The 17252-nt window shown below is 37.7% G+C and overlaps 1 protein-coding gene across 1 annotated transcript in view; it reads left to right on the top strand.

Moving 5' to 3' along the window:
- Positions 1 to 17252, top strand: part of LOC140243893 (E3 ubiquitin-protein ligase ubr3-like) — a 63653-nt gene that overhangs the window by 9589 nt on the left and 36812 nt on the right. Inside the window, exons 6-18 of the mRNA XM_072323562.1 lie at positions 1533 to 1761; positions 3359 to 3547; positions 5892 to 6025; positions 6453 to 6605; positions 7538 to 7627; positions 8420 to 8548; positions 9391 to 9443; positions 9801 to 9934; positions 10360 to 10447; positions 10876 to 10933; positions 11512 to 11675; positions 14041 to 14188; positions 16362 to 16451. Coding sequence (XP_072179663.1) covers positions 1533 to 1761; positions 3359 to 3547; positions 5892 to 6025; positions 6453 to 6605; positions 7538 to 7627; positions 8420 to 8548; positions 9391 to 9443; positions 9801 to 9934; positions 10360 to 10447; positions 10876 to 10933; positions 11512 to 11675; positions 14041 to 14188; positions 16362 to 16451 — 1659 coding nt within the window. The remainder of the gene's footprint in view (positions 1 to 1532; positions 1762 to 3358; positions 3548 to 5891; positions 6026 to 6452; positions 6606 to 7537; positions 7628 to 8419; positions 8549 to 9390; positions 9444 to 9800; positions 9935 to 10359; positions 10448 to 10875; positions 10934 to 11511; positions 11676 to 14040; positions 14189 to 16361; positions 16452 to 17252) is intronic.

Here is a 17252-nt window from a genome sequence, read left to right as displayed (position 1 = left end):
TTTAGTGTGCTAGACTTTTGTTTTTGTGCTTGTTTTTTGCCTGATTTGTTGATTATTTATAATAGATTATTAAACATTATGTAGCAGTCTGTGTACACTTTAGAGCAAAAAACGACTGTTTTTACAGTCGTATGAAGACTATGTTAAATTGAAATCGGGTCTGCACAGACTCTTATATCTTTTTGTGATTTCCTAAGGGACTTGGCTGGACAGTTCGGAACAAAAGTGCAAAAAGGAATACATGTGCATTGTAGTCATAATGTTAAATAATGCATCAGTGAGAGCAGTTTCACTTCTTTGGCTTATATGTTGCTCATATACAATACACTGATGTCTCTTCTACTGTATATGCCAAATATTTCGCGAGGTTTTGATTTTCGTGAATTTCGCGAGTCAGGTGCTATTCGCGAAATTAAAAACACACGAAAATATTGGCTCTGATCCTGATGTGGATGTGACATACGCGCGTACATTTCTCTGTTCAGTACGGGATTCCAAGATCATGAAATTAACCACTCGCAAAATCATGGGGAATTCCCGATTCGTGAAAATTTAGACTCACAAAATATATGGCATATACAGTAATGACCTTGTGGATTATTGTACTAGTAATTCAAATCTGCTCTGACCCATTTGTCACGTAATTGACAACCCCTGCATGATATAAGATTTTATTGACCAGTTCAACAATATCATGTAAATAACAAGAAGGGAAGACCATCTACTTAAGATGTTAACATCACAATTGGAAACTGGACCATATCTCGTGATAAGTTGTGTTTCCATTTGTTTAGGATGCATTTTTCTGTTTGTATGTGTTGATTTCTTTTTCCACAACCAAGAAATTTTGGTTCACCAGTTTAGTTACTTGTATTGTGATGTGTAAAGGGTATAGGTGTCTTTGTCAGAATCTAAATCTTTGCATATGTGTTTGATGATAGTCTTTCTAGTTATCTCCGCCAAGGGAGGAGGTTATGTTTTCATTACCGTTGGTTTGTCCGTGTGTAAAATAACTCAAAAAGTTGTAAACGGATTTGGATGAAACTTGTGAGAAAGGTTGAGAATGACACAAGTAACAGATGATTGTGGTAGTAATCTGGAAATTTTTATGGATTTTATGAAGGATATTCGATATTTAGGCAGGTAAGGCCAACAAACTTGGGAGTTCAAGCTGTGCATTTTTGTGGTTTTCATACGCGCACAAAAGTGCCTGCTCTAGTTTCTGCTAGAGTGAGGCGCGCCACCCAGCTGAGGTCGATGAGGAAACAAAGGCTTCCATAATGGGAAAGTGGGCTATTTTTGGCATGCATGCATGAGTGAAAATCACTGATCTCTATGGAAGAACAAGAACAGTGGTTTATAAAACCTGTTTGGTGGAGGTCTGCACTCTTAGAGTGCTTTTCTAGTCTTAGTAATAGTGCTCAAAGTCTGCTCAGTTGTAAATGTTGTAAATGTAACGTCTAGATAATACTGTTTAGGTGTCACATATTGATATTGCATAGTAAATTTTGAAATAAAATCTCTTCCCCAAGGAACTCTTCACAAGGACGTTTGTGCAGCACTATGGCTGCATTGCTATGTCCCTGGCTGAGGAGAGATCACCCAATCTCCTGGCCAACCGTGTGGTGCACATCAGTGTCCAGCTCTTTAGCAATGAAGACCTGGCACTGCGCATGGCTGAAGAGATGCATCTCCTGGAGATCCTCATCAAGTGTGCCCTCAACCTGGTCATGAAGACAGCCATGACATGTCCCATGGCAGGTGTGTTAACTTCCCTTATTCTCCTGACACTGATGTACTCCTTCATTGAAGTCAAAGTATGATTGTTAGTAACATAAATATGCGACCTGTCACTACAAAAGTAGAACAAAGTTAACAAACCTTGATTTCCTGATTTTTCAGCTTTTTGAGATTCTCTAGGCTGAGGAGCTTCCCAGTGATATGCAATTTGTCCCACTCCATGTCCAAAAAGCTAACACAGAAATGATGAGAAGTTTGTTACCATGTAAACATCGTTTGAACATAGTCATTTAGATTAAAATAAACTGTTTGACACTTAAATAACACTAAACGTGTTGATAGTGTCGTTCAGCATAATCAATCAATCAATCTGAGAAAACAAGGTGTTGTGGAGATAAGAGAGTTTAACCCTGTAGGCCAATGAAATGTGCTTCATGACAAACAAACAAACAAACAAATCTATTTTTGAAATATTCTTTGACCGTTTTATTCAATTTAACCCTAACCAGGCCGGGCTTTTTGGGGTGTTCTGTTGATAGTGCAATCGCCATGAAAATTGGCACATGCATTACCTGTGGCGTAATCTACCAAACTATACCAAAAAAAAAAGGAAATTTTCATTATATTGACTAATTATGCTAATATATGCATAAAATCATATATTTTGCTCTAAATCAGAAAGTTAAGCTTCTAGAATCCTAATTTTTGGCAATAACATTCTTTACAGCATTCCTAACAATGTACTTAAAAAAAAAATCTGGTATCAAAATTAATTTCTTGAGTATTTTATTGTTTTATGAATTTCTTTTGTATTTCTCTGTTTTTCAACCCTTTTTTTATCATTTTTTTTTCACGAAATGTATGACAGAACGTATTTCAGGTATAATTATGCTGAAATTAATTGATTTCAGCCTATGAAAGTGAAAATAATCATATCCTTAAGAATAAGGTGAGAGAACTCCATTTGCATAGACTTTACACACAGAATCACATTTTTGAACCATTTTCGGTATGACAAGCATGTATGAAAGGACGTGCAGCATCGTAACGGTATGCACGATTTTTGTGAAAATGGTGTCAAAAGTTGCGCGAGACTTGAAAGTAAAAAGTCAGCGAATGGCGCAGTCAAAAAATTTTGCGCGGTGGAATAGTCGCGAAAAATGTCGAGGGGGGGTTGATCCCCCCGACCCTTTTAGGGTTAAGGTAGCTTAGATAGTAAAGTTTTGAACAAATTCAAATGCTTTGATTTCAGCCAGAACACCTAATGTTACATGATTCTCGACCATTATGTGGTTATCAGGGTCACATATCTTTTGAGAGAAACTTATTACTGTCCATATTTCTTGCTCATCTTTATTGTAGCCAGTAGTTACACTCAAATTTTCAGATACTGTATCTTTTTGAAAATCACTAAAATTAAATCTTGTATTGGTGTGAACACATTTGTCAGTTTGCAGTTTATCATATGAACCTGAAATGATTTTGCAGTTCTGCAGGATTCCTTTTCATTATTGTTTCTTTGTTCTTGCATCACTGGCTTGCATTTTTTTAAAAATGAGATAACTGTAATATGGTTTGTGGTTTCAAAATATCTCTGATATTACTTGATCTTTGGAAGGAGTGGACAGCAAGAGCCAGAACAAACACCAGGTGGTAAACTGTGACCATCGTATCCTGAAGGGTCAGTGCTACTGGCCAATCATCAGTGACCTCACCAATATAATTTCTCACCAGTCAGTGGCCACCAGGTTCTTTGGCAGTCAGGATCTGATGGCATTGTGGGCCAGGTTCCTGCGCTACTTCATGGGTGAGTGAGGACAGGGTAATTTAATGTTTGCAGACAAGTCTTTTAAGTGTTAAAAGAAAACTGTACTGACATTTTCTAATTGTCTGATAATTCAGATAAGCCTGTAATGATTTTTTGAAAAAAATGAAAACGAGCAAGCCATGGAACGATCCACACAATTTGGCCTACGTCACAGGTGCTCTTGGTGCACAACTCTGACATTAGGAAGACAAACTACATAATGCCAATTTACTGATGAAATCTCACACGAAGTACTGCAAAAGCTGTTATTTAGTATAATTGCAATATGGAGCTATAATAAACATGTTAAACAATATCTATCAATCTTTAAAAGCAATCTCTTCAACAGCTTTTTATTTAGATAAAACTTGTGGGGAAATTCCAGATATGCAAAATGAAATTGGCATCGTTATCCGAACGTGCTGCCCATAGAAGACTGTGTGTAAGTAACGTTACGCATTGATGATCATGATCGAGCGATGGTTCGCCAGTTCAAACTACCTAACGTAGATGAGGGCTGAGTGAATCTAAATCCAAATGTAGATAGACTCTCTTCAATGGCACGCACGATTTACGCTAGATGAAAACGGTACTCAGTACACATAGACTCTGAAATACTAGAACTAGGACTAGGATTACTGAGCAGTCAAGGATTAGGTTCTACGTGGCAGTCCAAGTTTTGATGAGTAGGCCCTACACTCACTCACCATCGACATTGCAGCTGTAGGCCCTAGAATAAGTTTCTATGTGCACAGCGCTAATAAGGCACAGCGTAACGTTACATACCCCTGCTGCCAGAACTTGAAGAAAGTCCAGACGAAAGTCCAGACTCCAGATCTAGATCTGGACCCTTGTCCTGCAGGCACTGTTGTTCCTGTGCTGGATTTTTCAGGTAAGGTATCTGCTTTATGGATTTCCGATGTTTTGTAGTCGAGATAAATCTCATAGTGGTGTTATTTACACCAAGGACTAATGTTAGATCTAACAGTTTGTTTCAGTAGGCCTACTAGGACCCATATCTCGGAAGAGTGGCCTGACCACGTAGATTCTAACACAGTGTCGCCGCTTCGCGATCCCAGCGCTGGTGTAGGTATAGTGCTAGCGTACTTCCGTATTAATGTAGATATCTCAAAATTCACCTTGCCAAATGGCACCAAACTCACAGGAAATACTTTATGATTCATATCCAACAGCTCACGTTAATTGGAAACAAATCACATGTCGGGAAGCGTAAGTGTAGATGTCGACTTTCCTGTCGGCGTCGCTAAAAATAATCTGCTCTACGACTAACACGAGTGATTGCGGCCAGGCCCTACCTACCTGCTGTGCACGCACAGACTGAAGTTAGCCATTTAATATCATGAGACAAATCTTTCAAGTAATCGGGGGCAATAAATAAATTTACAAATTATTTGTGGTAAGTTGAATGAAAAATGTAGTTCCTATATCACACAAGTCGCAAAAATCACTACACTTGAGTTTAGTTCTCGCGTAAATTCCCCGTTCGCACAGTACTAGTCGGCTAACTTCAGTTCTAGATTGTGCATCTTTCGTTCGCCAAGATCTCTGGCGAAGAGTGAGTTTTTTTTGAGTGACGACTTGAAAGTAGACATCAATATTGATACTTCTCGATTACTGATTTCGTTCAAATATAAGAGAATACTTTGAAATATGCTATGAGTATATCCTGTAATTTTGGTGCGATTTGGTTTAGTGAAATTTGAGATATCTACATGGATAGAACAGTACACAAGCGCCGCCTGCTAGCTAGATTAGGCCTAAGCGTCGTCTGCTACTCGATACGAATTAACGCACGCGTATGCGAGCACTTGTAATCAGTAATAGTGAGAGCACCTGTGACATCATAACATCCAGGCTCGTCAGCTCATTAGCATAATTCTCACCTAAAAAGTTCCATTTTTAGCATTAAATTACGGACTTAATCGTTATGACATTTTGATTCTGTTTGCACCGCTGGGTCTTTTAGAATTAAAAGAACAACATATAAAAAAATAAAAAACCGGTACAATGCCCTTTTAAGTGTGCAACCAGCACCACCTCAGCTATGTCATCTTCGCTGAAAAATACATATTGATTGTAAAGATGAGAACTTTCATTGCTTACTGTTAAATTGTTATGTAATTGTGCACCAGCATATTACAGGAATTACTCACAGCTCATACTCACTTTCTCAAAGGCAATGTATCACATTCAGTGAAAAACCTTGATATATACTTTTGTTCTTGGTATTCTGGTTCAAAATGTGTGTCATTGAAATCTTGGGTCATTGGTTTTTGTTTTTGTTTTTTTTTTTGGTGTTTTTTTTTAACATATTAAATTTTAGGTATGAACCTGAATGTGCGAGAGCTCAACCAGCATGTGGAGTTTGAGTCCAATACCTACTCAACGGCTTTCTCTGCCGAGATTGAGGCTTGCTCTGCTCCAATGTGGCAGATGGCAGTCCATTGTAAAGATCCTGTAAGTACACATATGCAGTCATAGAAATGAGTTTGAGTCATGTTGACTCTGACTCATCTATTCCATGAGGAGATATTTGCATGCTTATCTTTGTACAATACCAAGAATTTATTTCTATTTTGTTATTGAATATTTCTGAATATTTCTAAATATTTTTGCAAGTCTTTTACATTTTTTAAAAACTTGATAAGGTTTGAAATGTGTTTTGTTTATCTATGTATCATTTTTTAGAATATGATGTAAACTAATAGTCAAAACCTTAGACAATGAGATTATAAGATCATTTTGGCTTAAAGTTGGATCAAATATGAGATGATTTTCAAGCAAAATTGATCAAACATTTCCAAATGCTGCAGTGTTCTGCCAACTACAGCACTCCTAAAAATGATACCAGCGGTTTCTTGATTCTTGTTTCCTTAACCAATAGAATGCCACCAAGTTCACCAAGGGCATGCTGGAGGCATGTCTGAAGGAGCTCTGCCATTGGGTGGCTGACTGCAAGTTGCCTAGGAAGCTCGACCCCCTCCAGGTGTCCTTCCACCTTCCTCTCCTTCGCTACTTCACCATCTTCCTTAGCCAGGTAACGTTTATCTCTTGTGCTGTATTCACCAATATTGACCTGAATGCTGTGCCTGTATACCTCCCTATCTTACCATTTTTCTTCATATGTAGCTGGAATAGATAATGATTCTTCTTTTTTAAGTCATCTGCCCTGAAAAATGCTTGAATATGCCCTAGGTCTGGTTAACCCGTTGAGGACAAGTCCCGAGTACACTCGTACAGGTGTCAATGGGAAATGCGGGTTATAGCAAAATCAGTCCGTCCTCATCAGGTTAATGTATAAAATTGTGTATAAGTGATGGATAAAATACATAGGATATGCTACATAATGCCCAGATATACAAATTTTTAAAGATTTGGGCAAAATCTCCCAAGGTAAAATGTCACTGAACTTGGGCTTACAATTAGATTTTCTGACCCTAAGTTTGGAATGTCCGGTGATGATTTAATTGGTAGAAGGCTAGAAATGAATGAACACTTAGTCACGGTACACCAAATGATGGATGACAAGTCAAAGATCACTAGGATGCCAGAATACCTATCGTAACTTGTACTACGAACTCTAATGATGATATTTGATATGGTGGATGGGAATAAAGGTAGAATATTTTCTGTGTGCAAAGAGGGTCAAAGGTCCTTGAGAACACTGAACTTCATCAAAATGTGAATTACGTAAAGGCCACTAATTTATGGCATAATGTTATACTTGCACAAGAATACCAAGGCCTCCCATTCGACTTCATGCCATGAATATTGTTGTTGTCATGCTGATAAGGATCATGAGATTTGTGGTATTGACAAAAATGTTTATATAGTAAAAGTGGAAATAGCTGGAATGATATCATCTATGTTGTTATCTGGTTCTTTTATCAGCATCATTTCATGGGTTTTTCAATTTTTGCAACAGTTTCATATGAACCCATACCTGTTTGTGTGTCTTTGTGGCATCAGGCTGTTAACATCCAAGGACTGGACTTTGATAAATTCAAGTTGGACAAAGAGCTGCTGACAAGACTCATGATGTTTCCCCTTCAGATACAGGTTAGAGACCAAGAAATTATCTTTACTGTGTGAAGTTCTGCTTGATTGATTTCCTAATTCTCAAATGAAAAGACATCAAGTGTAGTATGATAAGATACTGAATAACATGATGACCATGAATGAAAGTAGTCAATATGAGGCAGTGTAAATGTGCTGAAGGGAAAGAGATGATAGGACACAAGCCAGCTGGTTTAATTGGTCAGGCTGTTCTGAATTGAGCCACAGAATTGCTATGTATTGACAGAGCAAAATGAATAAAGTTGAAGAATAGTCCTGGACTACAATAAACCTTTTTATTTTGCCTTCTGTAATTCGCATGTGAAATGACCTGTGATGTAAGGCATGTCACACATTGTAAATCACGCTGAATCTGCAATACCATGTAAACAATGATTTTTACTTGTGTCCCTGTCATTAGCATTGACTAGATTTAGCTAGTGTATGCCAAAGTGTGATAGCATGATGAAATGCACCATTTCAGTGAGTGAATGGATGTAGTGTTGTGTAGTGCTCAGTCACTACAGGTTTAATTCCGATGACCAGGCTGTTAAGTGCTTTCAACATCACAACAGTATTAAAAGCTGCAATATGATGCAAAAATTATTAGTATTATGATAAATTGATTTCATCATTTTTGTTATTATTATCTATAAGAATAATAATGTTAATATTGCTTTTGTTCTATCAGTCTTCCATACTTTTCCTGTAGTAGAGAAATACAATGTATGCAGATCTTGGGATGTATGATATGACAATGGTAAATAAAAATGACTACCTTCTTTGCACCTGTAGGCCAAGCTAAGTGAGATCTTCTGTGGCATGTGGGTGAGGAATGGGGTACAAATGAAGTGTCAAGCCATGACCTATCTCCAGTGCCACTTCTGTGCTTCCATGGGAGATCTTGATCTCTACTTCATTCAGGTGAGCAATATTTATCATAAATGTCCTAATAATGCATTTTTCTTATTGAGTGCATGTCACGTTTGTAGCCTGTTTGCACTCAGATGCCTCAGAAATAAAGGTAACACAATAATGAAATAAATTATATGAAATTTGAATTAAGTGCACATATGAATTGTTGCATCTAAATGCTTGATGCTTTCAGGTAGAGTATTTAAAAAGTGAAATGCTCTTAACTTAACTATAAGAGTGGCAGCCATAGAGAAAAGTATTCATTGGTGGGACAATCAGCAGGAACAGTGAAAGTGATGAAGAAATTTCTGCTTGTAAACTTGCAATCTTCTTCATCCCCCTCTTCTTTAGTGTCTCCCAAAAAGACCCAGTAGTTTACTTCTTTTTTTTTTTGCATCAGTTTTCCAATCTCTCAGGTTTGCTTGAAAGCCTGCTATAGTGAGAATGACGGAGAAACCTTGCCTGTTTCCACATCACAAAGGATGCAAAAGTATAAGCAAAGGAAATGCATTCTTGTTTAAGTCCAGCATTATTATATTGTGGCATAACTGTGATCATTGTGAGTTATATTGTTGAACCTGTATAAAAAAAAATCTGTACTGAGGGAGTACCTCTACAGATGACTGCAATGAAACCCTCTGATAAGAATGATTAGCTTTGTCTTCTAAATGAAATTACCAACCTCTTCAAGAATTTGGCTCCACCACAAGGAGTAGAGTTTCAGAAAACTGCTTTCTGGTTCCCTTGTGGTGAAAGCCTTAAGACATTTATTAATTCTAGTTTTGTAGTTTTTTTAATATTTCCAATGAAAAGTAGATAATGAGATGTAAATGAAGTTGTCTTTTTTGCAGGTGTGTGCTTCACTTCTTGACCCAGACTTTGTTATCAAGACCATATTTGAAAGGTTGGTGAATCATTGATAACTTATTTGGATGTTATGCTTTGTTGGCACCATGTCTCATGGTTAATATGTACGTACCTTTTTGGAGGCATTCCCTAGGAGCTTTTGAGCACACCGGCAATATATTTTGTTTCATGTTGCACCATGTACTTTTTCAAGTGAAGATGGATTTTTATCTTGAGATAAACAACAAAAAAAATTGCATAAACAGAACACCCAAGACCAGAGCATACATAATTAATTTGAGTGCATTCTACTGTGATTTTAACTCATATACAAGCTCTGGCATTTTTTTAATCTTTGTTGGCTTGGTGATGTACCATGTGCTGTGATTTTATTTTGTTTTCTGTTAAACTACAGGTTTCAAGTGCTGGATTGGTTCTCCATGGATCCTGCCAGATCCTCAAGTCACCTAGAACCAGACCGTGTTATGCCAATGATAGAGGGAGCTCTTCAGCACATTGCAATGCTTGTCAGCATCAGAACACATCTTGGTGAGTCAGCCTCTTTTTTTTTAATCTCCTTGTTTGTACTTAGATTTCATCTCTATTTTGTCTGTAATGTCAGTTAGATACAAGATCTTTTAGTAATACTGCATATCTTAAATGCAATGACTGCATAGGGCAACTGCCTGTACTCAACAATGCCTTTATCTCTCTCTTGAGTGTATAAAGCTAGTCCAATTTCTCTTGTGAGGTTATTGCAAGGTACCTAGCAACATTGTGCCAAATTCTTTCTGCTTGTTTCATATCAATGTAGTTATCAGGAGTGTTGTCCATTTTGACAAGTGTTATGAAGGTTGACCCTAGTCCTATTGACTTGTATAATCTTCCCAGTACTGTTTTATTCCTTAAGGTTTAGCATTATTCTTTGTTTGTTCTTTCTGACCTTTCACCTCTTGAATTGTTACCTGTGGCAGGTATGACTGAGAGTGAGTTGATGCGAGACGAGATGGTGAGCCTTCTATGTATGCAGGATCGCACCCACAGCCAGCTCCAGGAAAAGATATCCTTTCTTCACCACAGTATCGCAGCCACTTGCTCATACCATGTATGGGCAGTGGTTGCTGTGCTGTACACTGATCTTGCTTTTCTGTTGGAAAACAAATGCGTTTACAATACCTTGTGAGGTTTTGTGTTTCTGTTGTAAATATGAAAATGTTTAAGTCACTCCTGGAGTCCCTATCTTTTAGAGAGTAATTTAGAGCTCAGAGAAGTGTTACTTTTAGGTGTATTATGGCCATTTCGCCAATATGCATGACTTGTATCGAGTGGCACTGCTTTGCAACACTTGAATTCTGATACAGCATGCATTTTGATATTCTGGTGACTTCACAGCATGGAGAAGAGTTGAGTGTTCTGAGGTATGTAATAGTAAGGTAGAAACAGCTCATATGAACACAAATGCTTGTCCTTAATGCCACCATTTAACACATCCCAGAGAAGACTGGCTTGATTAATCCAGACAACAACTTTGATGAGCTGCTCACAGAGGTAAGCCATCCTGATGAGTTAGTTGTGTACATGGCAGGATTGTTAACACTGTCACTCTGCTCAGATTGTCATGATTTGACTGAAATCCGAAGAGGTTTACATAATTATATGATTTTGTTATCGCGGTAATTTCTTGTATGGTTCATGACTTAAGCTTGATAGACTATTTGTTTTTGTTATGTCATGGTCTTAGCCAGTTGCAAAGTGAAATTAATTTTTGTACATTCTGACATTTTAAAGTTTGCTGGTTGTTTATTATAGCAACATGTGTGTGCAAATTAATGAATAAGGAGCAGTTCTGAATTTTCATAGTTGACGGTCATCAATCAACTTTGGGGGTATAGTGCCCTTGTGCATTAGACCCACCCACTTTTTTTCCTCTTTTTTTAACACCATGTGGTTTATTTTAGTGTATTCATATGTGTATGCAATAAAACAGCTATTTAATAAAAGGGATTCAAATAAATTTGGGTTCGGAAGAACTGTAGTAAATGTCTATCCATAATCTGGCAAGAAGTATTTTGCAGTGGAGACATATTCTTGATTAGTATTCAATCCACCCCCATCCTTTTTCACAGGTTGCTGATTACAGAGACCCCCTAACTGACCTGGATGGTGTGCAGCAGGGCCAGTACTCCCCCAAGGCCAATGTGTGGCAGAAGGAGTTTGACCCCCTGCGGACCATGCTGAGATCCATGCAGAGGAAGGACTTCCAGGGGGCACTAGACAGATACACAGACCAGTGAGTTTGCTGCTCAGGTGGTCACAAATTAAATGCCATTTCTTACAGGCGATGGAAAACTATCAGTTGTCTATTGGCTTTGATCAAAATATAATGATGGTTTGCATGGCCCTTTTATAGTGACTTTAAACCATGGGGGGGGGGGGGGAACATAAAACAAACCATTGTTACAACAGTCTGTTTTGTGTAACAGTTTAATGTAAAAAAATGTAAATGCAGAAAATGTTAAGTGGACACAGCAGCAAAACGTGTATATTTTGGGAGATAATCTAAGGATTATGATTGTAATTATTGTGGTTTTAGTAACTTTGCTGTGTACTTTTTATACCTATATTTATATTGCCAATATTGTATTGTAAATTAGTGTGAGAAATTTCTTATGATTTGCTCTTTCTGTTGAGCCCACTGTAAGTGGAAGAAAGATGACTGGATCCAAATGGCAATTATCTTATGGTCATTTGTTTTCCTTTACAAGTACATATCAAAGTTTATTTGCAAGACTTTGTTTGGACAAAAAAGTGATCATTATTGCTTTAATTGTGACCAATCTTTAGTTACAATTCTAAGGTTGGTTTAGGTTACATTAACCCTCACCTTCAAGACACTCTTGTGACGAGTAACTTTATTGCTGTTATTCCAAATGTAATTCAGGTCAGAGATCTCCTTTTGCTTTCCTTACTAATACTCTTTCATCAAACTTCCTGACCGTCATTTGTTATTTGTACTGAATATAATTTTCTAGTTGAAACTGGCACAGTTATTCTTTTTTGTGTACTGCTGATACCTTTCCAATTTTCAGTGCATTGCTTCTAAATTTTGGTCCATTTGTCCAGTTGTCTCAAGAGGTTGAGACACAATCAGGAATTATTTATTTGATTTTTTTTTTTATCTTTTTATCTTATTTTTTTTTTTTTTTTGGTGGATCCAGGAATTCTGTAAAGGGGGGGGGGGGGGGGGGCGCAACTTGTGAAACTTGTAAAAATCTTGTAAAAATCTGGTGCCACTCTGGTAAAAATCTGGTGCCACTTCCGAGTTTCATTTCATTTTTATGCCTCCGCCACGCAGTGGTGCCAGAGGCATTATGTTTACGGGTTGTCTGTCCGTCTGTAATGAATTTTGTGGACAGCATAACTAAGAAACCTTTTGAGGTATCCTAATGAAATGTGGCATGTATATGTATTCGGGGGTGAAGTTGTGCCTATCAACTTTTGGGTGCACATGCTCAAGGTCAAAGGTCAAATATGTAAATTTTCACTATTTCCCCCATATTTATGCCATGCCTTACGATATTTTCTTGAAACTTAGTGTTTACATGCATTACCCAATTAAAATTCTCTGGTAAAAATTTGGGCTCATGAGGTCAAAGGTCAAAAGGTCAAGTAAACATGGTAAAATTTCACTTTTTTCTCCATATCTTGGAAATTGTCCAAGGTATCTTCATGGAACATAGTATATATGCATTTACTGACTGGCAGTGATTATCATGGGTATTTGGGGTTCATGGGGTCAAAGGTATGGGGTCAAAGGTCAAGGGCAACACATCAAAATTTTACTATTTCCCTCATATTTGTGCAGTGCCAGCAGGATTACTTTTTTTTTTTTAACTTGGTGTATGCATGTATAACCTAATAGAGATTCTCTGGGAAGTTTGTTTGGGGTTTTTTTGCCAAAAAAAAAAAAAAGTCAAAGGTCAAAAGGTCAAAGATCAAGTGAAAGTGCTGAATTTACTTTTTCCTCCATATCTCAGAAGTGGCTCAATTTATCTTGAAACTTAGTACGTATTTATGCATGTTCTGCCTGACAGTAGTTCTCTTATGAATTTTAGGGTCAAAAGCCAGCTGAAAATGGTTACAATTTACTATTCAATACAGAAACTGCATGTTTTCTCCATACCTTTAAAATTACTCAAAGCATAATTTTATGAAAGGGTCAAAGTCAAGTTAAAGTCCTTAAATCCCCAAATATGTGTTCTCCTATTCATCCAATTAAACCTAGGTCAAGGAAGGTGAACATTCAACACATTTGTGACAAATGTGTCATTTTAATATTTTGCCAGTTTTGTGAAAATGTAATCACACATTGTCCACATGTACTATAGACCTATTAGGAGAATCATGCATTATGTTGGAGGCATACCAGTCGCCATAGCGACATTTCTAGTTTTCTTTTTATTTCCTTTGTTTTTAACGAAAAATAAAGGGGGGTGTGCACCGGTTGCGCCCCCCTCTTGATCTGCCACTGAACCAGTATCAATGTTGACATATTTAGTGGTTTTAGCCAAGTTATTTTACCATTCATTGTATATGTCAAATCAGTACGGTCATAAATGTTGTGAGGAAATGTATCTGTCCTTCCCAACCCACAGTCTAAAACAGTCAGGATGTTACCGTGGCACCACCCACCCATGGCCCCCATACCAGGCCCTGAAGCCAATCAAACCTGTCTACAAGGATCTGAGAAGGCTTCTCCACTCCAGGGTTCTCCATGCAGCAATCTTCACTATACTTCATAAAGTGAGTCAATCCATCATCAGTCAACATCCTGTGTTCAAATCCTTGCAGCTCATTCTCTGTGTGGCATCGATTAGAAAACTTTTCAAAGTGCAATATCACTATATGTCCAGGTTGCATGTAATAAAATGAGTAAAAGCAAACAGACGGAATGGTTTTGTTTCATCAAAATCCGATGTTACACTAAAAAAACACTCAGAGAGTGCAGACCTCCACCAAGCAGCTCATTTCTACCTATAAGCACCTGCTGAAGATCACCCTTATTTCCCAGTGATAAAGAAGCCTTTCTGCTGTGTCTCCGAGTCTTGGACAATGACAATTTAAAAAAAGTCTACCTCGTGCATCAGCAGTGCTTACTGCACTCTGGGCCTTGAGTGCACACGCTCACTGCGCATATGCACACCTCAAATTCGCGCAGCTTGAACTCTCTCATTTGTTGGCCCTATTTTGATTTGCCAATAATGGTCCTTTAAAAAAAAAAAATTATGAAAAAAGTATCCTGGATCCAGATGGTTGTCCAGATCACTACTAAAATTTAATCATCTGTTCTCCATGTCATCAACTTTTTCTGTAAGTTTCATCCAATGACAATGACAATTGTCATTGTCATTGTCCTTGTCCAAGACAGTCAACATCCTCATCCTTGTCCTTGTCCAAGACTCAGAGACACAGCAGAAAGGCCTCTTTATCACTGGGAAATAAGGGTGATCTTCAGCAGGTGTTTATAGGTAGAAATGAGCTGCTTGGCAAAACCGAGCTGCAAAGCTGGTTTTTCTAGCCAAGAAGCGTGACCATGCCTCTCCTCTTCTTCAGCAATTACACTGGCTCCCTGTGCAAAAGCGAATCGCCTACAAAATCCTGTCAATCACGTACAAATGCCTTCAGAATTGTGCTCCATCTTACCTCCTGACTCTACTTTCACGTCACCAATCTGAAAGACAAGGTTTGCGGTCAGGCCAAGACCCAACCCGCCTATCTGTCCCTAGGACTCTCACTCGGACAGGAGACAGATCCTTCTCAGTAGCTGCCCCACGCCTATGGAATCAACTGCCTCAAAGTATCAGGGAATCAGGGAATCTTTGCCAGTGTTCCAGAAATCGTTGAAGACTTTCCTTTTCAATAACTGATTGATTCATTATGTACTTTTTTTTCTTCTTCTTCTTCTTTGTCTGTTGTACTTTTTTTCCCTTTTCTCCTACCTCCCAAGTGTAAGATGGATTTGTGAAGCGCTGTGATACATTTGCATTTTTGTAAGAGCGCTATATAAATACCAATATTGTATTGTATTGTATCCAAATCCGTTCAAAACTTTTTGAATAATTTTGGAAACAGACAGACAAACAAACTAACCAATGCTGATGAAAACATAATCTCCTTGGTGGAGGTAAGAAAGTTATGACATTTTGATGTTCCTATGTTTTCATGAAACAGTAACATTTGTTACGGCCACATTCCCAGAAAAGTTGATGTCATCACTTTCAGAACTATTCTCCAATTGGTATACAACTTGAATATGAAGTGGTACTGCACTCTATGTCTGGTCAACAGGATTTACATGAAAACCACAAAGAAAATTGTTTCACAAATATCCAAACTGCTTCTTCAGCTCTGCTTGATAGGGAGGGAATCACTGTTATGAAGGGATAGGTGGTGAAAGAGGCATGATATCGCCCCAGAGCTGATCACAGGGATTATTCGCCTGTCAGAACTGAAGAATGGAATTTGAAGAGTCTTGAACTAATTCTCCTAGTGGTGTAACATTTAAACAAGATATTCAACTCAACTACTTCGTGGATGAGTTAAAATCTACATTGATATGTGTGACTTCAGGTCAAATTAACCTTTTGCAGGAAGTAGCCATGATGATTTATGTCTTCCTTACTTGGTTCCTGTTCCAGCATCAGCGGGATATTGAAATTGAAAAAGGCAATATCTTTAAGTGTAGTCTGCTACATGACTATGGTAGAGACCACAGTGAATAGAAGTATCATGTAATCATAATTTTGTCTTGTATACTCACTTTCCAGCAGAAGCTGTTGACAAATTTCCACAGTGGTGTAATATTTTTGTCATATCCACTCCTCATTCAAGTGTACATAAAGAAAATGGATTTGAATTTTTTTAAACAATGTGACTTATTATTCAAATGATTTCTGTCACTCCTTTGATTCTACAGGCAATGCAAGACAAGAATGTTAGTGACTCAGTACTATGTTTGTGCATCACCTTGCTGAGGTTAGGTTTACAGTGCTCAGTGGACTATCAGGTGAGATTAAGAGATGGATAGTAAAAAAATTTGCTCACACCAAGATAGTTAACATTGCTATTGTCTCTCACAATCTGGTCTGAGGGTCGCAATATTATTTCCATCATACACCGGTATCGTGTGCTGGTAGCAATATTTGCCTTCATCAGATGCCAGAAGACTTTTTGGTGAAACACATTTATTTTTTCCATGTTATGTGCTATAATCAAAATCTGGGCTGATAAGACAGCTCTGTCATGCATATAGGGCAAATGGAAACAAACAAGTGTCATTTTATGAAAATTACCCACAGTGACTGTAACTTTTGTCTTATAACCAAAAAATAAGAAGATATATATAAAATTATGATTGTCACATGGGCAGGCTCAAATCATGAAACAATCACACTCACTCGTGCCATTCACCTTAACATATATACAGTTTATTAAAAACTAATTGTGACAGTATTTACATGGTTTAACTAATCAAGAGCTTGTGACACCCAGAAAGCACGAAGCCAAGTTTCACCCCAAAATGAATTAAATTATGACATTACATACGAAGAGTACAAACTGGGTTTGGAAACAAAAAGAATTGTTCAACTGTCTTGCCTATGTCCCACAACTGTCTCGTCGTAAACATGATCCCGTGCTTGGTCCGGTTTCTTTTCCAGAAATTCTATTTCTGAGTGTTAATTCTCACACTTCTCACATTTATCCGTGAATGATCAGTCACCACGACTATTGCATTCATCTTTTATTGTATTAACACCATCTCCACTACCAGTGGGATCCTGTAATAATTCACATTATTTTACCACGC

Source organism: Diadema setosum, chromosome 20 (assembly GCF_964275005.1).
Source record: "Diadema setosum chromosome 20, eeDiaSeto1, whole genome shotgun sequence".
Classification (NCBI taxonomy): Eukaryota; Metazoa; Echinodermata; class Echinoidea; order Diadematoida; family Diadematidae; genus Diadema; species Diadema setosum.
Note: the sequence above shows the minus strand (reverse complement) of the source record. Positions and strands in the feature narration are given on the sequence as shown.